Raw genomic sequence first — 24,024 nt, 5'->3', positions numbered from 1 at the left:
CTCATTGAGGCATTTCACCTAACACTTGGTGTGCATCCAAGCAAAAATCAAATGAAAGACTTCTAGGGAGTTCCATGATCCTCCTCAATACAAGAGTGAGAGAATCATTCTCTACACCTAAATAATAATCAACAAACACCCCAAAAGAAATTCTCCATTTCGAAATCCAAAACAAAAATCCTAATTTCTGAAATACATGTTTATGGAAATGCATGATGGAAATGGAAAATAAAAAAACCCAAAATGATTGAGAAGAAGTAAGGATGAGAGACTTACCGTGATTAAAAATAGATTTCTTGAGAGAAATCAAGTGAAATGTACAGGGAGATCAAAAAGCAGAAGTCGCACGAAGTGGGGAGAGAAAAAGTCGCAGAGGAGAGAAACAGGCTGGGGAAAAGAAAGTGAAGCGGGGGTTTTTAAAACACTTTCGCTCGAGCGTAGTTTAAGTTCGCTCGAGCGGAGGACCAAAATTTTCAATCTTTACTTAAATCAGTGTGATCCAACTATTAATGGAGTCAATTTTCAAATCATAAGTACATGGCAAATGTAGAAGAGCATCATATTCTAAAAAATACGCAGGTAGTAAAAGCAAAGTACCACAAGTAATAAAGACAGGCGTGTTAACAGGGTCCTTGCTCAATCAAGAAATTTCAACCGAAATGTGTGAGCAGGGTTGGGCTGTACAAGAAACCATAAGTGTTTGAGAAGCTCTTCCAAGGTGCAGAAAGTCAAACCTAATGCTGCTAGAACCTGGGTTCTTCTGTTTGATTACCTGTATCAATATCAAGATACTTGTTTTCCCTTTTTTTTTTTTTTATTTGCAACAACATCCCTTTTTCTTTTCAATGATATACAATATCATCTCTTTTCCTTTTTCTTTTCACAAGGGAACAATAATGAGGTTGTCTAGCCCATGGTCAATTCTGTGTGTAGGTAGGGCTTCCTAACACTTTTGATTGCCTCCCCAAAACTCACAGTGGTGAAACGTCGATTGACTAAGCAGGGAGTAAAGTGTGTGATGCTAGTCACAAATTACAAAAGATACCCGTTTCAAACCATTGTAAGCCATAGATATATGATACAATTCTCAAAAGACACATGTACCTAGATTTTTAGAATTAACAGCACCAACAACTAATATCACAACCATGGAGTGCATGTACAGGCAGCAATAACAAAAATGAAATAAGAAAATGAATAACCACAAAACAACAAAAAATAAATGCATGTAAAGCATGCAATGCATGTTATGCATGTTTCAACCCTCAGGTCAATGCACAAATACCAATAGCCTTTCTAAGTAGTTCAAACCGAAACCCATCCAAGGGTTTAGTAAAAAGGTCGGCTAGTTGGTGTTCGGAGGAATGTACTCAAGAGTCACAACATGTGTTTCTACCAGCTCTTGAATAAGATGATGTCTAATATCAATGTGCTTGGTCCTAGAGTGTTGGACAAGATTTTTTGAAATATTTATGGCACTGGTATTGTCACAATAAATGCTCATCACACCTTGAGTAACGCCATAATCACATAGCATTTGCTTCATCCACAACAATTGTGTGCAACAGCTGCCTGCAGCAATATATTCAGCCTCAGCCGTGGACAGCGATATGGAGTTTTGTTTCTTGCTCATCCAGGCAACAAGGTTTGTGCCAACATAGAAACATCCACCAGAAGTGCTTTTCCTGTCATCTGCATTACTTGCCCAATCAGCATCTTAATAGCCTGCAAGCTCAGTATTAGAGTCTCTAGAATACCAGATCCCATAATTGACTGTCTCATTTACATAGCGAAGTATGCGTTTGACAGCTACCAAATGAGATTCCTTGGGATTGGCTTGAAATCTAGCACAAACCCCAACACTAAAAGCAATGTCAGGCCTATTTGCAGTGAGATACAATAGACTCCCAATTATGCTCCTATACAGGGATTGCTCAACATTCTTGCCTGACCCATCAGTGCTAAGCTTAACACTCGTGCTCATGGGGTTCTGGCATGACTTTTCCCATCTAATCCGAATTTTTTGATTAATTTCTTTGCATATTTGGATTGAGATATAAACAGCCCATTATCTAACTGTTTCACTTGGAGTCCTAAGAAAAATGTTAGTTCACCTACTGTGCTCATTTCAAATTCATTTTTCATTTCTTCATCAAATTCAAGAGCCAGGGCGTCAATAGATGATCCAAATACAATGTCATCCACATAGATTTGAGCAACTGTTATGTCTTCTCCAACTTTTCTGATGAACAGTGTTCTGTCAACACTTCCTCTCAGAAAATTGTGATCTTCTAGATACGAAGTCAGCCTCTCATACCGAGCTCTAGGAGCTTGTTTCAAACCATACAAGGTTTTCTTCAACCTATAGACATGATTAGGATATTTTGGATCATTGAAGCCCTTTGGTTGTTCGACGTATACTTCTTCTTGGAGGATCCCATTCAGAAAGACATTCTTGACATCCATTTGATACAGCTTAAAACACATGTGGCATGCAATGCTTAACAATATCCGGATAGATTCAAGTCTGGCAACTGGAGTAAAGGTCTCGTCAAAGTCTATTCCTTCCATCTGGGCATACCCTTGAGCAACCAATCTTGCTTTATTTCTCACTATTGTACCATTCTCATTCGACTTATTCTTAAAAATCCACTTAGTGCCCACCACATTGTGATTCTCTGGTCTTGGCACCAAATACCACACATTGTTCCTCACAAATTGGTTTATTTCTTCATGCATAGCATTCAACCAATTTTCATCATTTAAGGCTTCTTTGACTTTTTTTGGTTCAATTTGTGAGATGTAGCTTGAGTAAGCCAATTGATTTATCACTTTCCTCCTCAGCCTCATCCCTTCATTTATGTTTCCTATGATGTTATCCTGAGGATGATTTAACTTTACTCTTGAAGAATGCTCCTTTTGGTTACTCACCTTTTCATTTAAAGAAGTCTCTAAGTTCTCATTTAGTGTACCACAATCTTCTAGTCCAGTCTCACTCGGTAGGTGAGTTGGCTCTTCCTTGTTCAACTCCTCTCCAGGAGCATCGTTCACCGCTACATTTATAGACTCCATGACGGTTTGGGTGCGTAGATTGTAGCTCCTATAAGCACGACTGTTTCTGGAATATCCAAGAAATATCCCCTCATCACTCTTAGGGTCAAACTTAGCTAAGTTTTCCCTATCTCTCAAAATGTATCATTTACTTCCAAACACCCGGAAGTATTTCACATTAGGTTTCTTTCCTTTCCACATCTCATATGGTGTTTTGGAAGTGCTTGGTCGTGGATAGACTCTATTCACAATATGACATGCTGTGTTCACAGCCTCTGCCCAGAAGTGAGTAGGAACATTTTTACTGTGTATCATGACTCGTGCCATTTCTTGAATAACTCTGTTCTTCCTTTCGACCACTCCATTTTGTTGTGGAGTGATAGGGGCAGAAAATTCTTGACAGATACCTTCTTCATCACAGAAACTCTCAAGATTTGAGTTTTCAAACTCTCTTCCATGATCACTCCTAATTCTGACTATTGTTTCCTCTTGCTCATTATGAAGTTTCTTGCACAGAGTTCTAATCACATTAGGAGCTTCACATTTTTCTCTCAGAAATTCTACCCAAGAGTATCTGGTGAAATCATCTACCATTACTAGTATGTATTTCTTTCCCCCCAGACTCTCAGTTCTAGAGGGTCCCATAAGATAATGTGCAACAACTCTAATAGTCGTTCGGTCAGGATAGTCGTTGTGTTCTTGTGAGCTGTTCTAACTTGTTTTCCCAACTGACATGACCCACACATAGGAGTCTCTACTTTACCCAGCTCAGGCAATCCTACCACCATCTCTTTCTTGGCAATCTTAGACAAATTTTTGTGATTCACATGTCCAAGTCTTTGATGCCAGATGTCAGTAGCCTCACTCTTAGCACTATTGCAACTGTACTGAGGTCTAGGGGCGATGCCATAACAATTATCAGAGGTCCTTGTTCCCTGCATCATGCAATTTCCATTATTATCTGAAACAATGCACATATCTTTTGAAAAAGGGACTTTTGAACCATTGTCACACGTTTGACTTATACTGAGGAGATTTGCTTTTAATCCATCAACAAACAGGACTTCTCTCAAGACGGGCAGTCCAGGTATTTCAATCTCACCCCTTCCTAATATGTCAGCTTTTCCACCATCTCCAAATGTTACTGTTCCACACTTGTATTCTTCAACCGTTTTAAATAGGCTTTTATCACCTGACATGTGGCGAAAAACATCCACTATCAAGGTATCATATATAAATGTCTCTTGTCTTTAGAGCAATGTGTGCCACATGGCACGTGTGTCTTTCTCTCGTTCTGACCCACATGTTTCTAACTTTTGGAGAGCTGCCCTTTTTGCTAGTTGACAGTTGGTCTATCTTGACATTGAGCATCTCATTTTGTCTAGTTAAGGCCCTGACTTGACACCAAAGATTCAAATGTCCTCTTTTCGATTCACTATTTCCATTTCTCATGGGATTCCTCCTAAGCTCATAGCAGTTTGGTCGAATGTGACCAGCCTTACCACAATTATGGCACACGTAGTTCTCTTTGCGATCTCTTTGTCCCCTGAAAGATGAGGCTTACTTAGGGGCAGTTATGGGATTTTTACCCATTTTTGGAGAGTACACACTTCTACTTTGAGAGCGCGTATGCTCATACGTGGTGTATCTCTTCAACTTAAAACAGTCTGCTGCAACATGACCAGTCTTGCCACAATGATGACAGATAGGGCTTGTATTTCGAACTCTTGACTTTTCATGAGGCTGAACATCCATTCTTAAATGTGAGGATTTCTTACCCTTGTCAGATGGGTTAGCATTCCCATTTGCGGTTGATTCAGGAACAAACAAAGTTTTCCTCCCATTTTTATAGGAGATTTTTGAGGTAGTAGCTCCATCAGATTTCTCTGCATCATATCCTAAGCCACTCTTGTCACCGGAAGGCTTTCCTGACCTCAGGATTTCATCCAATTTTTCTTTTCCAGTAGACAAAGATTTTAGTTTATCTTTCAGCAAAATCATCTCATTTTCTTGTTTTTTTAAATCCTCTTCTAGAGAAACATTCCTCGTCTTCAACTGATCAACTAGACCAATGGCCTCAGTTAATTTGCCTTGAAGCCCTTCATTTTCTCGTTTGCTGAAGTCTATCTCCTCAACGTGCGCTTTGTTGTGTTTTCTCAATTTAACACATTCCTTGTACAGCTTCTAGTAGCTCCATCAGATTTCTCTGCATCATATCCTAAGCCACTCTTGTCACCGGAAGGCTTTCCTGACCTCAGGATTTCATCCAATTTTTCTTTTCCAGTAGACAAAGATTTTAGTTTATCCTTCAGCAAAATCATCTCACTTTCTTGTTTTTTTAGATCCTCTTCTAGAGAAACATTCCTCGTCTTCAACTGATCAACTAGACCAATGTGCGCTTTGTTGCGTTTTCTCAATTTAACACATTCCTTGTAGAGCTTCTCGTAGACTTCTTGCAACTGATCTTCATACCCAGATTCATTTCTAGATATGCTCCCATCATCAGACACTGGTTCACTACATTGACTTTTGCTGCTAACAGAGGTAGTGAACGCCATGTAGTTAAGATTTCTTTTTGGAGAAGAGTTATTTGATGCACTCGACTCTGACTCACTCTCACTTAGAGATGCAATCTTAGCTCTTTCTTTTGCCTCTTTGTAATTTGCACATTCCAGACGAATGTGTCCAAATCCATGACATTCATGACACTGCACCCTTGATTGTACCTTGTCTTTATTTGCTCTAGTGTACTTCTCAGTGCTTCTCTCCTTGTTCCCTGAACTTGATCCTCTATTGTATCTTTCAAACTTTTTCTTCTCTGGCCTCTGGTTCTTGTTGTTTCTAGCCACAAACATTTTCCTGAACTTCTTAGCATAAAATGTTATTTCTCTATCACTCATAGCCGACTCATCGGATGACTCATTTGACTCCTCTCTAATGGTATTGAGGGCTATGGACTTGTGTTTCTTATCCACAGGAAGAGGTGTTCATATGTTTGTAGAGAGCCCACCAACTCTTCAATTCTCATACTGTCTAAATCTTTACTTTCTACAATAGCAGTAACTTTAGGGCGAAACCTCTCAGGAAGAGATCTGAGAACTTTTCTCACAATTCTGTTCTCAGGAATTCTGTCCCCTAAGTTAAAACGAGAATTGACAACATCATTTAATTTGGCATAAAAGGCATCAAATGTTTCATGGGTGACCTCAAAAATGTCCCAAGCTTCTTTGTAATTCTCACACATGGAGATACTCTTGAACTCCTCCTGGAACACAGCCATGAAAATCGCATTCACGCCTTTGTTATTCCAACCACACTCATTTAATTCATCCCTAGAGTAGTTATCCACACTTTTGGAGATTTGAACTCCTTCAATAATAGTAACTGGTTCTCTCCATCCATTTGTTATGGAAACCCACACTCGTTCATCCACAGATTTTAGGAATGCTCTCATTCGAACTTTCCAATAAGCGTAGTTGTTTCCATCAAAATATGGTGGCGATGTGAGAGATTGAGACTTATCCATCTGAACCACTACAGCAGGATCACACTCAGGAATTTAATCCCAGCAGAGTAAACCCGGTCTGATACCAACTGAAAAAGCAGTGGTTTTCCCAGTCACTACACCTAGAGGGGGGTGAATAGGTGTAAACCAAATTTGTTGGTCTTTACAAAATTATAAACAAACAAACAGTTAATCAGATAACACAAATAATCAACACAATAATTTTGGTCACGAAGTGGAAACTCATTTGAAGAACGTCTTCAAAATCTAAAACCACTCCAGGTGTAAGCCACCACCTAAAATTCACTATAGAAAAAGTTTATTACAACCAATTTAGAGACACTCACAAAACCTTTGTAGTTCCTAAACTTGGCTTGCAACGTCATGAGTGACCCACTCGATCTCTACACGCATGTAGTGTCGAAACTCCGACCTTTCTGTAGCATCCCACGAGAACCTCTCGATCTCTGCATCAACAGCAGCTCCGGAAACCTTCAATGGACTTTGAATAATATTCGATCTTGAGTGTGGTGTGGTGGAGATGTGTTTGTCCAAGAGGATTCAACAATGTGGAAAAGCTTCTCTCTATGGCTCTTGAGGCAACTAGGGTTTTTGCTCTATTTCTCCACACCAAAGAACAGAAATAACTTGTTCTATTTATAGTCCCAGCAAGACACGGCGCTCAAAATTAGGTTGTCTTGAACATTGGCTCGAGCGAGGTGTTGAGCGAAGGTCGAGCGCACGTTGTCTTCTGAAACTGCTTGACGAGACGTCGAGCGCACATCGAGCAAACCTCTCTAGATGAGTTCTGCTGGATGGGTTCTGCTCGAGCGTTCACCTTGAGCGAACCTTTCTGGATAGGTTCTGCTCGAGCGCTGCGTCGAGCGCACATCGAGCGAATCACTCTGTATGGGTTCCGCTCGAGCGCTGAGTCGAGCGCAAGTCAAGCGAACCTCTCTAGAAGGTCCCGCTCGAGCGCCAGTTGAGCCATGTTGAGCACACTTCAATCTTTTTCATATTACACTGCTTCAACACTTGTTACAACTCAATTTTACACAGGTTTTCACAAGAATATGCCAATCAACTAATTTTTCCCTCAACATGAGCCCTAATGCCCTAATGGATCAATAAATCAATCAATTCCTATGCCATTGAACCATGTCATGAGATGAAAACCTAATATCACTACTGTATCATGTTATCTCAGGGTCACAAATAATACGATTTTGTTGAATATATTTAGGGAATTGGTCTAGTCTAATTGAGTTGACAATGAGTGTTATTTTATGACTCAGCTTGTACGAATACATCATTTTGACGATATATTATAATACAAGATCGATAATTAGTTATAAACTCGTGAGTGATTAAGGATCCTACCATAAACAGTCTGTGGCACGAGTGATCTACTATGTTAGTTAGATGGTAACTTAATATATAACTCTTACCATTTGCCTTATCTGAGTCGCACGCTTCATTTTTTGTACGAGGGATAATTGGTTGAGAGATCGGGAAGAGATTTTCAGTGGGGAGCACCCATTGTGGACAAGTGAGAGATATATTAGTAAATGAATACCTCATAATCCATTTGAACATGGGTGGGGGAAGTTGCAAGTAGCTAATTAACTCCCACTACAAGAAGTTAATTAGCTCCCCACCAAAAAGAGTTAATCAAGTCCTCAGAAGTTAATTATCCCATAAGAAACATAGAGTTTAAGGTTTAAGTATTAGGGGTTTAGGTATTAGTGGTTTAGGGTTAGGGTTTAGGAGTTCAGGGGATTAGGGTTTAGGGTTTAAAGGTTTTTGGGGTTTAGGGGTTAGCGGATTTAGGTTTTAGGGTTTAAGGTTTTAGGTTTTAACGTTTAGGGTTTAGGGTTAGGTTTTAGGCTTTAGGCTTTAGGCTTTATGGTTTAGGCTTTTAGGGTTTTATGGGTTTTGGGTATATGGGGTTTGGGATTTTAGGGGTAAGGGTTGAGGGTTTGGGGTTTGGGTTTCGGGGTTTCTAAGTTTCGACCTTTTTGGGTTTCCAGGTTTCGGGTTTTCAGGGTTTAAGGCTTAGGGGTTTCGAGGGTTGGGGTTTTGGGTTTAGGGGTTCGGGTTAGGGTTTGGGGTTTGGGGTTGCGGGTTGAGGTTGTGGGTTTGGGATTTTGTTTTAGGGTTTAGAGTTTAAGGGTTTGGAGTTTAGGGTTTGGGGTTGGGTTTTCGGGGTTAGAATTTGGGTTTTAGGATTTAGGTTTTAGGGTTCAGGTTTTAAGGTTTGGGTTTAGGGTTTAGGGGTTTAGGTATTGGGGTTTTCGGGTTTCGATTTTGGGGTTTTAGGGTTTTAGGTCTTTAGGGTTTGGGTTTGGGTTTTGGGTTTTACAGTTTGGGGTTTTTGGGTTTGGTTTGTATTTTGGGTTTTTTGAGTTTTGGGTTTTAGGATTTTAGGGTTTTAAGGTTTATGGGTTTGGGGTTTTAGTGTTTGGGATTTTAGGATTTTAGGGTTTAAAGGGTTTAGAAAAAGTGAGTGAATATAGACCTATCATTTCCCTCTCTACAATCACAACACAGTCACAACATAGTCATGCACCTTATAACCACCACCAAGGATCCTCACCGAGAAGGCAGAATTTGTTTTTTTTTTTTTTTTCAATTTTTTTTTTAAATCCTTTAAAAACTTAAAAAATTAAAAATTAAAAGGTTCATTCAAAAACACTTAAGAAGATCCTCGGTGGCCCAAGCAATATTCTTAACTAAACCTAAATAATCAATTTTACGGCACTTAATGAAGCAGGTAAATGGGAGATTTTACAGACCTCTGCTTTCTTGTAGTTTGCAAGTAAATCTACACTCAAAAACTGCAAGCGAATTCTTTTTATCACAGCTATCTATGTCAAAAACCGGCTCTTCAGCTCTCTTCCATTTCTACCTGCAGGGATTCAACTGTTGCACAAACCGAATTAAACCATCAATGGGATTCAAACCGAAACTTTTACATAGAAATTGCAATGAAGAGGTTGGAACGGGCAGAAAATACCATCCGATCGATCTCCTCCAGCATTGCTTCTGTATGTTGCAGAATCATTGGCACATCAATAGACGCCCTATAGTCTTCCACATCTCTTATGGTGCAATCTTCAGACTCACTATAGTTTTGGACCAACTGTTGTGGTTTCTTAGTTTCCTAAAGCAATCACACATCAATCTAATCTTAAATCAACCCTATGCGCTTAAATTAACCATCTTTGATGTATACAGAAATAAGACATCAGGTATAAGTTGCTCCTTGTTGGACATCTGGGCAGCAAACTTACTGAAATTAAAGGAAACCAAGCAAAATTCAAAATCCGAAAGAACAAAGAAATCAAAACTTTTTACTTAAGATACATTTTAGAGGGGATAACTAACCTTTAAGTTGTAATTGGCCGATGTGCCGGAATTGAGGGTTTCTTATTGCGATCAGCATCTTTTCTGGTGACCAAGCGGATCGTCTTATTTAAGTTTCCTACTTATATTGAATTGATCGACTATGCAAAGTAACAGAAAACAAAAAGACAACATTTATTCGAGTTTTCCCACAGCAACCATATATACATTAGGGAATGAGAACCTACTCTGAAAAGAAATTTTTGTTGACAGCATAAGGATAAGGAGGCGCTCCTATTATATTCCGGTCAATGCTGCTCAGCGCTCGCCGGTTGTGTCCAACGCCCAAACCCCATTTTCCACCTCCAGCACGAAATTCAACTTCTAATTTCCACATGTTTAAAACACAAAAACAAATCAACCCAGGGTTTCCAGCGTAAACTTGTAAATTTCACAACCAAATCTGGGTCAAATACCTTGAAGATTTGAGAGTCCGATCACGCCCGGATTGTTCTCGTCTGATCCAACCATTTCTCTATTAATAAAAAGAGCAACCACCATAACAAAAAATCAGAATCCAATCACAATCACAGACCCTAATGCCAATCACCAATCGCAGAGTTAGGAAAAAGAGCACTGAAGCCCCTCGATCGAAAACCAAATAAAAGAAAGGGAAAAGAAACCGCTCAAGAACTGAGATAAAAAAGCAATACCCAGGTCGTAAATTGCAAACCCCACTAACAAAGACCAAGAACTTCACGGATTACCTTTCCAGCAGAAGATATCCCAAATCATGGTACACCTTTCTGGCCGTAATACGATCTTTCTTGAAAAAAAAAAAAAAATGCAGAGAGAGACTAGTCAGAAAACTCCATTGAGACACGGAGGGATCTCTCTCTCTCTCCCTTCAGCTTTTTAAGGGTTAATACGAAGGAAAAATAATTTTTAGAGGAAAAAGGGACGAACTGCATGAGGGAAATTGTGACCGAAACAGCGGATATGTCCGGACATTGGTCCTCTATACCATTTTTAAATATAACGGCTAGTGAATCGTTGCCGTCGGATCTCCCATATGAAAAGTTGCGTTGTTACGTGTCCGCCTTAACGGCTACCTTCGCATGTCATGTGCTTTGAACCAAAATGCATGCATGAGTAATTAAACTGTTGAAATCATTAGCAGTACTTGGGATTTCGAAGTGTTGTTTTTTCTATGGATTATCTTCATGATCACCTGCTTAAATACAATCACAATGCTTGAAATTGCAATTTCAAATGGTCATGATGTCAACTCCACAAATTAATTAAACAAAACCCAATCCATCTGATCATATGGTTGCAGATAATTTGGTTATCCTATGTAAGTACTTGTCAAGCCATGCATTAAGCCTAGCTCTCTGCCTTCTTTGAATAGTTCCATCCCAGTCCATCATATATGGTTGCAGATTTGGTTATCCTATGTATGCTGGCATACCATGCATTAAGCCTAGCTCTCTGCCTTCTTTGAATAGTTCCATCCACTCCCCCGTGTTCCTGGGCTGGAACCATATATTTGATACAACAAATATTTTGCCAGGGTGAACATGTTGGAAGGATATAAATGACATCTTTGAACACTTGGAATTCTTCAAGATTTTGTTAATAATAATGAAATAGTTCGAGTGAAGATGTTTTATTAGATTTCAGAAAATGATCAGAGATAAAAAGTTGAATAAAAATCTTATAAAGTTAAAAAATTGTATTGATTTATTTTAAAGTTTGTAAAAGTTGTATTAATTTTTAGATTTGAGTAATGATTAAATACTGATTAATGAAAAATTTGAAATTGAAATGAGTTTTATATTTGAATGATGTTTGAGAAAGTAATTATGAGAAATTTCGAGAATTCTCATAATGTCCAAACTTGCCTAGGCTTAAGTACATGAATTATACAAACTGAGTGAAGAACATAGCTTTCTTATGTTTTGTCATGAGATATATATTACAAATTGAGTATTCTACTCTCGAATAGCACCTTATTAATTGTGTTCTATATACTGATTTGATAATATAATTTTTCTTTTACATTTAACTAGTTTAATAATTGAAGATGTTTGAGAAATTGGATGAGATAATAAATCTATGAATAGTAGTAACATGGTTTCAGTTAAGATATTTTATTATGATTAGGAAATGAGAAGAGATAAGAAATTTGTTAATAGTAATGAAATAGTTTGAGTTAAAATATTTTTTTACTATTTATAGATTTTTCATTACTATTTATAAATCATTTCATTACTATTTATAAATTTTTCATCTCATCTCATATCAACATCTATGCGATGCCAAATGTATCTTACCCATGTTCGAAGCATTGCAAGATCACCAAAATTTGAAGATATTAAAATGTTGTGTGAACGTTAGTATGGAGTAATATTTTATTAAGTAATTTTAAACTGCTCAAAAATCTAAACTAACAAAAAGAAATAAATTTAATAATGTGAATTATATTTTTAACACTGGTCTCACGTGTCGACAGATTCTCCTTTAATAATTTTAAAAGAAATACTACATCTACAAATAAATTACACAAAAATAATTATACAAACTGACATGACTTCATCTGATCCGTTAGATTTATTTTATAATAAAAATAATTTTATAATCTAACAAATTATATCAAATTATATCAATTAGTGAGATTGTATTTGTATAATCTAAAATATTTTCCTAATTTTAATAATTCAGTGCCTCATATTTACTCACAACTATCTAGCCGTTGGTACGAGACTAGCTAACAACCTTTCAAAAAAGTTGGTTTCTATTTTAGGCTCCGCGGAAAGCATCTCCTCACGAAAAGAACAGAAACCCGAAAAGCCCGCGAAAACCTTCTTTACCACCCACCAAAGAAGCACCGCTGCCCTGTAATTACACACTGGATATTAGGGTTAGGGTTTTCTTTCTCTTCTCGTTTCTCTTTCCCTCAACCTTCCTGACCACGGCCATTATTATGCTGTGGTAGAAAGGAAGGAAAATAATTAGAACATCTACTTCAGTGGCAGAGTACTTGATATAAAAACCCCAGAAACCCCAGCTTTCTGGGTTGTCCATTGGCTGTAGATCCATGACAATGGATGCCAAGCGAAAGGAGGGAGAAGGAGGGGTAGTGGAAATTGTAGAGGAAGGTAACGTGCTTGGCGCTTCGAACCAACCGGACAAGTTGGATGTGGTTGAAGAACTAGTGGGGGTGGTTGAGTCAGTGGCTCGGTTTGGAGATTACCGAAGGACGCAGAGGAAAGAATGCTGTGGTATAGTTAGGCGCATGAAGGTCTTGTTGCCGCTTTTTGAAGAGATCAGGGACCTCGAAAAGCCGCTTCCGGAGGCTGGTGTTGCTTGGTTGTGCAATTTGAAGAAGGCTTTTCTCATGGCAAAGAAATTATTGAAAACCTGCAATGAGGGTAGCAAGATCTATCTGGTTAGGACTTTGAAACTTTTTGAGAATCTTCTTTCATAGAAGGTGTAAACAAGATAATTGGGATCCTTTTTCTCTCTTGTCATTTTTTTCATATATTCTGGTTTGCTGTCAATTTAGGCATTGGAAAGCGAGGCGGTCACAGTCAAATTTTATGCCGTTTATGAAAAATTTAGTCAAGCTTTGGATGGTTTCCCTAGCGAGGCGCTTGAGGTCTCGGATGAAATGAAAGAGCAGGTCTTTTCCATCAGCATCGCCCTTTTTTTTCCCAATATGAAATTATATTCTGTCAAGTAATAGCGTACATCTCGTTCTTATCTTTGTTGGCTTGGTGAGAAATTATGAGCCTTCGGTCTTCGAAGAATTATCCATATAGCCTATAGGCTACTAGTTATGATTTTAAAAGTAGCTCATCTGTCGTCTGTTCTGAACTCTGTACAAGGCAATGGAATGTATTTTACATAGAAAAAGTTAATTTATTGTCTATTATTTGTGTTTTCAATTAATACTTTCGCTAAAATCTTGAAAAAAAACTACACAAATCATTCGAAGTATGTAGCATAATCTGTTCAGAATATTTGCATTGTCAAGGTTTTTCTTTCTTCTTTTCCCCTGTTTTTCTTCTGTAGGCCCTTATAGGCTTTCGATGTTGGGAACTGAAATGTAATTGAGAGATACAAAGACATGAAAGGGTTTGAAGAGATTTAACAAAGTAGTTTGATTGCAATGATGTAGATCATAAGTTTATATAATCTAAGCCAGTTCTTTTAACATTGTGTGAGATAATATTGTTCTTCGCTTCAAATTTCTAAAAGTTGTGCTTATGCTGTGGTTCAGATTGAGCTAATGAGTGTGCAACTTAGAAGAGCAAGGAAGCGAACGGATACACAGGACATAGAACTAGCAATGGATATGATGGTGGTGTTTTCTAAAACGGATGACCGGAATGCTGACAGTGCCATAATAGAACGATTAGCAAATAAACTGGCGCTGCATACCATTGAGGACCTCAAGATAGAGACAATAGCTGTGAGGAACCTTGTTAGAGAAAGAGGAAGGCAAAATGCAGAGACTACCCAACAGATCATTGATCTTCTTAACAAATTCAAACAAGTTGCAGGCATGGAAGTCACAAATGTTCTTGAAGATCCTGTAATGCCTAAAATGCTTGAGAAGTGCACATCTTTGATTATCCCTCACGAGTTCCTTTGCCCGATCACACTTGAGATAATGACGGATCCTGTTATTGTTGCAAGTGGACAGGTAATCTCTAAGTGCCTAATCCCCTTGTATTTGCATTTTCTTTGTTTGGGCAAGTAGAATACTTTAATTTACCATTTAACCAATAGTATTCAATAAGTTACATTAACATGGAATGTAAGTGGCACAAGTAGATAGGAAGAAAAGGGCTGTATTCAGTTGAATTCATTTTTTTTTTTTATGGAAATTAATATTTAGTTTCTATTTTTGTACCGTTGTCTCTCTGGCTATTAATCAAAGACATACGAGAGAGAGAGCATACAGAAGTGGTTCGACGCCAACCATCGGACCTGTCCGAAGACAAGGCAAACTCTGGTTCACCTATCTCTAGCACCAAATTATGCTCTTAAAAATCTGATCTTGCAGTGGTGCGAGAAGAACAATTTTCAGCTTCCTAAGAAAGACATTTGTGAGTGCCAGGAGGACTCCTCAGCACAACTCAAAGAGGAAGTCATGTCTTTGGTTGAAAGACTATATTCTAATCTGTTGGAAGTGCAGAGAAAGGCTGTAAAGAAGATCCGTATGCTCTCAAAAGAGAATCCCGAGAACAGAGTTCTAATTGCTAAGAGTGGAGGAATCCCGCCATTAGTGCATATCCTGTCCTATCCAGATTCTAAAATTCAAGAACATGCTGTAACAGCTCTGTTGAATTTATCCATTGATGAGACTAATAAGAAACTCATATCTAGAAAAGGAGCCATTCCATCTATAATAGAAGTCTTGCAGAAAGGAAATATTGAGGCCAGAGAGAACTCTGCAGCAGCTTTGTTTAGCTTATCAATGCTGGATGAGAATAAAGTAACTGTGGGGTTAGCAGGTGGCATTCCACCACTGGTTGATCTGTTGCAGAATGGGACAATTAGAGGGAAAAAAGATGCAGTCACTGCACTTTTCAATTTATCTCTCAACCAAGCAAATAAGGCCAGGGCCATTAGTGCTGGCATTGTGCCCTCCTTACTCCAGTTACTCAAGGACACAAACTTGGGCATGGTTGATGAGGCCCTTTCCATTTTCTTACTTCTTGCATCACATCCGGATGGAAGACAAGAGATAGGAGAACTCTCATTTATTGAAACTCTTGTCGAATTCATCCGAGATGGAACCCCCAAGAACAAGGAATGTGCAACATCAGTTCTTCTTGAGTTGGGATCAAACAATTCTTATTTCATATTGGCAGCACTTCAGTTTGGAGTATATGAGCACTTGACAGAGGTTGCAAAGAGTGGAACCAATAGAGCTCAAAGGAAAGCAAACACATTTTTACAGCTGATAAGCAAGAGTGAACAAATTCCATAAAATCTCCAATGTGGTTATTTAGCTTTTCTTTGATTGAAGTACCCATGTTCGTATGAATGCCTGCAGAGAGCATTTGTTATTCAGTGTGTTATGTATATGAAGTGATAAGAAGATTGAACATATTCCGTAAAGTTACAGTAGTTCTTTTTCAATTTGGTGATTTTTTGCTTTTCCTTGATTAAAGTATCCTTGTTCATATTGAATGATTGCTGTGCGCATTTGTTATTCAGTGTGTGATGTATATGAAGTAAAGAGCCTAAGATATGTAATGATTAGGTTAGATGAGATGAGATTGATTGCGTAAACAAACGAGGCTTAAGATTCACAAATCCATTGTAGTCTTATACATCAAACTATTTTCTTTTTTATTTTTGTTGCCTTTCTTATATTTGACAAAATCGTGTGTAACAGTGTTTTATATTATCTCTCAGGGATTCACATCGTTTGACAGCAGAGTACCATTCATTCCCTTCAAATTACTCTCATGTTATCTCTCATGGATGTACGTAATATATCGAGATCATTGATTGTCATCCTGCACATCATAATTCACAGCTAGCGACATTCTTTTCCTACGACTGCAATGTTTTGCACCAACAGAACAACAGTTCAAGAGACGTTTTAATGAAAACTGATCCTTTTAAAAAAGAATTGAGAACAATTTTATATTATCGGCCGGACGTAGCCCAGAAGTATGCATGAGATCCCATTTACCTGCATTTTCACCAGTCCCTACAGCTTTTCTTGTTACCTTGTCCCCACATGTAGACCCATCTGTTTCTATATATGCTGGTTCTGCATCCGAGGTTCGGAGAATCACTACGCCTGTGGAAATGAAACCTTCGTATCTGCGGAAGCTTCTGAAGCAGTAGTACTTGATGGGCCAGTGGTGCTGCTTTAGAACGTTAATTTATCTATTCTATCTACTTCTTTTTCAGTTCTGATCAGAGTACTAAAAATTTTGCTTATAATTTTTTCGGTACCTCGCCATTTATCTCTTGTTCGAGACCTTAGCAGATGTGCCGAGGAGTTGGAGAAAAGAAACATTTACTATCGGCATAGAACCATCAAAAGCGCTATGTTCAGTGCACAGTACTTGCCTGCCCGTTAGACACGAAGGAAGCTTTTGAATTGAAATCCCTCGTCTTCAGGTGGCTAAGTTTTATCGAACAATGACGTTACTTCTTTTGTTAGTAGGGGCTAGTGAAATTATAATTTGTCTGGACTCGGAGATATGAGATCTGTTTTATGTGTAGAAATTTCAATCTCGACGCTGTCAAGCTTCCCAATTATCAGCATCTTTTCATTAAATAATTAAAAATTATTTATTATATTTTATTTATAAATCTATTATCTAATATCAGGAAAGATAAGAAGAAGATAAAAAAAAATATGATTTATTCCGTATCTACTACAATCAGACAATGTACATGTTGGAGGTCCAAGCCAATGCACAAGGCCCTACACCTCGTCAAGTGGACGCAAGCTTCTCGATCTATTTGGACAGTAGCTACAAGTTTGTCTGTACGAAGTAGTGCACTGCTAGATGGTGCGTGCCAGCTCACTTTGTCATAAAATAAATAAGAAGATGGGATTAGACTCGGCAACTGAAAAAGGCATCTTAACATGGCATCAAGTTGAGAATATTCGAGATAGATTAATTAAATGATTAATATTATATGTAATTGTAGAATATATAAATATTGTATAATTATTTTAAAAAATATATATAATTTATTATTAAAAAATTAATTTTTTTATGTGAATCTTGTATATATATATATTTTTTTAAATGATTATATAGCACTTACACATTCACGACTGTTACTATTATTTTTCTTATTAAAAAATATGTATACGATTTTTATTTCCTTTAAGAATATTTGAGATTTATATAAAAAAAAATTATATTTAATAATGGGGTCACACTTTTATTTTCTAAATAAAATGCATGTAATTTGCACATATCAAAATTACATATAACACAACTCTTATTTATTTAATCTCAATTGATTGACAGTGATAGAACGCAATATGTTGGCAACATCACCCTTAATTTAGCATTGTATCAAATGTGGATACTTATATTATTCCCAAAAGACGCCTTGCCATATGTGACATCTCATCGTAACCTAACTTCAAATGATTATGGCATCCTTAATCGCCTAAATCCATATATGATAAACAGAAAATCAATTTAATCATTCTATATTTGGCATCTATTCTAATTCTCTATATTTTCTTTTGCTCCCTGTTATCCCTTTAATAGTAAAGTGTTCGTGTTCAAAATGAGATTATAACTTAATAATGTTATATATAATTTTAAGATGTATAAATCTCATGTACTCTTATTTTTAAAAAAAAAAGATTTATTTTTGAAAATATGATTTTTTTATTTTTTTTACATAAGCTTTAAATTTTGTCAATAGAGTGTACAAAATTTACATACAGTAAAATTACAAATGTTATTTTTTAATTTAAAAAGTATTCATCGAACTCATCAATTTAAAAAACAAAACTAAAATCAGTTTAAATTCAAATAAAATGTAGAGAATCTAATCTAGACAAAAACGTAAGAGTGATATTGGTTTTTAAAATGAAAAATAAATGAAAGAAAACAGCCGAACGAGAATCGGTGGAGTCAGGATTCAACGATTTGTCCTGGTTATGACCCAGTCAAGTGGCGCGTTGTCACGTGGTTTGAAATTCTAGCTAACCACCAAAATCAACCGATAACCAGCCTTCAATCCCCACCCTCTCCACTATCTCCACAAATCTCTCAAAATACGGAAGAAAGCAGCACGTGTCTAAAAGTGGGGCCCTCTCCATATTTTTTAACACAAAAAAAAAAAAAGAAAATCAAAGGATAAGGTTAGACTTTGCTTTCTGCGCAGGATAAGGTTACTGATGCTGTGAATCTGTCGTACATTAGTCAAGAGATTTTTAGATTATTTATTTCTGCCGTTTGGGACAGGTTAGCGAAACGATAATAAAAAAACAGCGGTGGGGTCCATTAGTGAATTATTTCGCTCTCCAACCAGTACGTTTCTCAGTTGAGTGGGGCCACTCAATTATTCCAACCCCAAACACAAAGGGTAAAAGATAAGGAAAATGACAGATAATCGATTGAATTTTTCATTTTTTTATTTATTAATTAAAGAAGTGAAAATAAATTAGGGTTAATCGTCGCTATCTTATTGGTCCCAAGTCACGCGTATGAAAATAGACCATCTCAATTATTTCAACAAAACTTTCCTCCTTGCTCATGCAATTTGGATTATAATATCAGCCTAAAAAACACTCCGTTTCTAATTGTGGCCCTCTATTTTATTTCTGCATGCAAGAAATTTGTGCTTGACAAGTCAAACTTCTATTATAAAAAGTTATCTTCTTATATATAAATTTGAGCGTTCCTAGGAAGCCATTTGGAGTACTAAATTAACTATAGATGCTAAGATAATTTTTTTATAAAAAAATAAAAAAATAAATAAAAATTTTAAGAGAAGAAGAAAATATTTTTCGTATAAAAATTATTTTCATCTTAATTTATATCATTTCAATAAATAAATATTTTATATGTCAGTATCGATATGCGGTTTGGTACGCGAATTCTCTTACAAGAAAACTTTTTATAGAAATTTTGATTCTCTATTTTTGTAGGAAATATTGATATCTATGCAATATATTTCATAACATATTTTACAACATATATTTTAAAATGAGGGAACTAAGAAGTAAAATAGGAAGATAGTGCTTTGAAAAAAAATATATTTTTTTGACAATTAAAGGAATTCGTGACCAGAATTTTGAGTTAAGCAATTCTAGATTTCATTAAAGATTTGGATTAAATTTTCTAGTTTTGCAAAATCTCTTTATAGAATTTCTATTATATTTTATGAGATTTTTCAGATTTTTTAGGCTTAAGTAGTTATTTTAATTCTTGCGAATAATTATTTTTTTAGGGTAGAGGAGAGAGGAAAAATAAATGATATTATAATATTGTCGAGTTGCCTAGTTATCAAATGAGGTTGGGGGCCAAGTCCGGCTGCTACCTTAACATGTTAATGATTCGTCTAATAATTCTAATGTTAATATATTAATAATTTTTAATAGATCTAAATTATATTTAATGGGCTATATTGGATAAACCCATGAGCGATATATTATTAAAATTGATTACAAGTTTTAATTATGCTCAATAACTAGGTTAAATTTCATTTCACTATAAACAATTTTTCTCAGTGCTAAAAATCACCAAAAATAACCCCTAAAATCATCGGATTTGATTTTTCTCGACGATTTTTATTATGCTGCATATTCATTGCAATTGTCTGCTCAATTATAAGTTAAACCATCGAAGATAAAAAATCGCTGCAAATAGTTACTTTTTTCTGACGATTTTTTTCCCACTGCAATTATTCAAAAAATCTCTAGGAAAAACCTTCCTGTTTAATTTTAAATCGTTGAGAAAATTCAATTGCGGTGATGTATTTCGTAGCAAAAAGTTTAAAAATCACTAGAAAAGTTGGTATTTTTCCAGCGATTTTCAATGATTGTTGAAATTATATTTTCCAGAGTAATTGTTGCTGCAAAAGAATATTTGCGGCAATTTTTGTAGCTGCAAATAAGCTTATATGAAGAAAAAATTATTTCCAGCAAATTGTATTCGCCGAAAATGATGTTTCAAAAAATAAAATAAAAATATACAAAATAGAATAAATAAAAAATATAATGCACATCCAAATTATATTCACTATAAATTTCTAAATTTGATTCCCACATCTTTTCTTTTTTCATATTAACTAGCTCTACTCAATACATGTGCAAATTACTAAATCAAAAAAACACCCAAAAAAGAAGAGTGAAATGGTGCTCACAATCATCACATCAAATGGTAATAAAGAAGCAACCTAACTTCCAATACTGACACAAATTTGATGAATTTATGTATACGGATGTTTTTCAGTCATCATCTACGTGCTTCAATTTTCCTAGTAATTTTAACTTTTAAGCGTTCAAGACTAGCTAAGATCCAATAAAAAAGTGTTGGATCTAAAATCACAGTAAAAAACCTTATTTTTTGTAGTGTTTATTATTTATTAAACGAGTTAGACTCATTTTAAAATTTAAATATCGGTCATTAGAAATTATTTTAATTGAAAATCTCACTGATTGAAGTTCCCCACGCAGTCTCAGTCACTGTCAATCTTATATTGAATGAACTACTAGATCATATTTTTAAATTCAAACTATATTCTTTAATGATCATGATCGAGTCCTACTCGAACTTGAACTCGTCGGCATCCTATTCCAACATGGATACAACTTTATTAGTCATTTTCATATTAAAACTCTTTAACCGAGTTCAATTTAAATTGGTGGTCACCTTTTTCCAAATCTCTCTATAAATATCTTCTTTCCGTGTGTTATTTGAAAAAAAAAAAAAAAAATCACAAACCTCCCAGTCCAACACTGCGATCTATTTCGTGCCGAGAGTTTTAGGAAGCAACACTACAAGGTAAATAGCTTGATCATAAATTAGGATTAGCATATGTTAACTAGTTATATATATTATTATTAAAATCAATTCTTTCGAAGCCAATGTTTACATATCATACATGTCATGATATTTGCAAGCATGTCATTTATCATATTTCATTTCGTATATTATAATTATGTATGTTTTATGCATCTTATGCATCTCACGTTGCAAAAGAAACGTAAGTTTTCAAAAGATGAAGTGTAAGATAATCTCATAACAGTTAATCATATGGTCATTCATATGTATTGTACCAATGTGATTTATGGATAGATGTGCAAGCCACAAAGTTACGTATGGTCTATTATAATATACTAGAATACTACTATCAGCGGCTCCCCTTGCAGCAACAAGATGAGAGGCCAGTGCACAACCTTGTACACATGGTTAAGTGTGTGAGTCAGTAAGATAAGTGTGATAAGTTAGATAATTCAAGACAACGCATACATGACATAAGCATACGTACGAATGATCATAATTTTAAGTTGTCAGCATAAAACATTTTTTGAAAAATCTTATGTTAAGTATGTTTACGTTATGTTGGGTTTCTTGCTGAGTTATTGACTCATTTTAATTTATTTTTATGTTTTTAAACTACCTCAAGTTAGGATAATTATGACAATAGAGCGATAGGATGAGACTTAGTCTAGAGAGGTGTGACAGTGGCCTATATCATGTATAGAGATTTTAAGTTATGATTTTTATGGTATGGATTTTGAGAAATTTTAATAAATACTTCCGCGCACTTTTTTTATGATCTCATTATTTTATTTATAGAATCTTTGTACCTGACGCTTTCTTTAAAATAAAAGAAAATATTTTTAAGTCAATGTTTAGTAACAGCACTTCGGCTCCCTGAAATTTTTAAAAGTGACTTTATTATTAAATGTGGGGAGCGGGGTGTTACAGTTAATATTAGAGCCCAAGTAGAAAATTTTGTAGACTTTTCTAAAAAAAAAAAAAAATCTACAAGGAAAAACAAAATTTTGAAAGTTGAAAGTGCAAAAAAGAAAAAAATAATAATAATAATATAGGCCAAGGTCCCCTCAAGGCATGTCCTGTTCTAAAGTAAGTAGTTTTAGCTTTTACATTTTATTGTATTAATGAAAATTTTCTACATACATATATGTCAAAGTTCACCTACTATGTGAAAGAGTTTTTGCACATAAGGTGAGGAAGTGTCTAAATATAACTTAGGAACCTTTGGTTTTAAGATTGATAAAGCATATTGTTCACGAGAAAATAGTCTTATATTTTGTGGAGTTTGATACGTGGAAATTAGGAATAAATTTAGTGGATTTTAGACTTATGACATAGACTTATGTATAGTGTATAGTATTTCATGATGATTGGTAGAAAATATCTTATATTCTATAGGTAACACGATTCTATCACTAAGAACGAGATGTAAAATTTGGGATCCGGGCTTTAGAGAGTTTTAGGTAATAATTTATTGAGATTATTATTTTAGGTGTATAATTTTTTTATTATTTCATATGGAGAGTTTTATTTATATGGAGATCGTTAGGTACTATTATATGTAGAGTTAAGATACTTGTTGGGTTAATTTATTATTAGGCTTCTAATCAATCCCATTATTAAGGCATATACTTGTTTAGGTTTGAGTTTAATTTGGAGTGTATGATGATTGACACGTAATATGCCAACGTTTATGCTTAAAGGTTTAGTAAAGTATCGGGCCAAAATAGAGGACAATTATAATTGTTAGAATATTAAGTTCCACTAAACTATTGAGGAGTAAAAGAGACATAGAAAGAATGTAGGTTGTTGGAGGTCTAGAAAATTTCAAGGATGGAATTTTTATAAGAAGGGGAGTTTCTAACGACCCGGCCCAACAATTTTAACGTCGAGATATTAATAATTTTTATTGGTCCTAAATTATATTTAATGGGCTGTACTGGATAAGTCCACGAGCGATAAGTTATTAAAATTGATTATAAATTTTAATTAGACTCAATAACTAGGTTAAATTTAATTTATTATTTATTAAACGAGTTTGACTCCTTTAAGAATTTAAAGATCGGCCGTTAAAAAATTTATTTCAATTGAAAATCATCACTGATTGAAATCTCCTATGCAGTCTTAGTCACTGCCGATTCTACATTGAATGAACTACTAGATCATATTTTTAAATTCAAATTCTCTTCTTTAATGATCATGATCGAGTCCAACTCGAACTCGTCAGCATCCTATTCCAACAGGGATACAACTCTACTAGTCATTTTTATATTAAAACTCTTTAACCGAATCCAACTCAAACTAATAGTCAACCTCTCCCAAATCTCTCTATAAATATCTTCATTCCGTATTATTTGAAAAAAAAAAAAACCACAAACCTCCTAGTCCAACACTGCGATTAATTTCGTGTCAGGAGTTTTAAGAAACAACACTATAAAGTAAGTAGTTTGATTTTAAATTAGGATTAACATATGTTAACTAGTTATATATATTATTATTAAAACCATTTTTTTCGAAGTCAGTGTTTACGTACCGTGCATGTCGTGATATTTGCAAACACGTCATTCATCATGTTTTATTCCATATATTATAGTTATGTAT

The 24,024-nt window shown here is 35.6% G+C and overlaps 1 protein-coding gene and 1 long non-coding RNA gene across 2 annotated transcripts; one reads left to right on the top strand and one right to left on the bottom strand.

Moving 5' to 3' along the window:
• Positions 1-10,035: 10,035 nt before the first annotated feature.
• LOC121260040 lies at positions 10,036-10,902 on the bottom strand. The gene is made up of 3 exons (XR_005939672.1): positions 10,669-10,902; positions 10,378-10,436; positions 10,036-10,285 (listed from the first exon to the last, which is right to left on the bottom strand). It is a non-coding gene; the product is annotated as an uncharacterized LOC121260040 (long non-coding RNA).
• Positions 10,903-12,737: 1,835 nt separating this feature from the next.
• Positions 12,738-16,053, top strand: LOC121259965 (U-box domain-containing protein 15-like). Its single transcript, XM_041161806.1, has 4 exons — positions 12,738-13,352; positions 13,470-13,586; positions 14,187-14,612; positions 14,850-16,053. The coding sequence occupies exons 1-4, from the start codon at positions 13,002-13,004 to the stop codon at positions 15,903-15,905; spliced, it is 1,950 nt and encodes a 649-aa protein (XP_041017740.1). The 5' UTR covers positions 12,738-13,001; the 3' UTR covers positions 15,906-16,053.
• Positions 16,054-24,024: the final 7,971 nt, after the last annotated feature.

This window comes from Juglans microcarpa x Juglans regia, chromosome 4D (genome assembly GCF_004785595.1).
Source record: "Juglans microcarpa x Juglans regia isolate MS1-56 chromosome 4D, Jm3101_v1.0, whole genome shotgun sequence".
NCBI lineage: Eukaryota > Viridiplantae > Streptophyta > Magnoliopsida > Fagales > Juglandaceae > Juglans > Juglans microcarpa x Juglans regia.
This window is presented reverse-complemented; position numbering and strand designations above follow the sequence as displayed.

Coding starts and splice junctions, on each gene's coding strand:
- LOC121259965 (XM_041161806.1), top strand. CDS start 13,002: ATGACAATGGATGCCAAGCGAAAGGAGGGAGAAGGAGGGGTAGTGGAA. Junction 13,587..14,186: donor CGGATGAAATGAAAGAGCAG/GTCTTTTCCATC, acceptor GCTGTGGTTCAG/ATTGAGCTAATGAGTGTGCA. Junction 14,613..14,849: donor TTATTGTTGCAAGTGGACAG/GTAATCTCTAAG, acceptor TATTAATCAAAG/ACATACGAGAGAGAGAGCAT.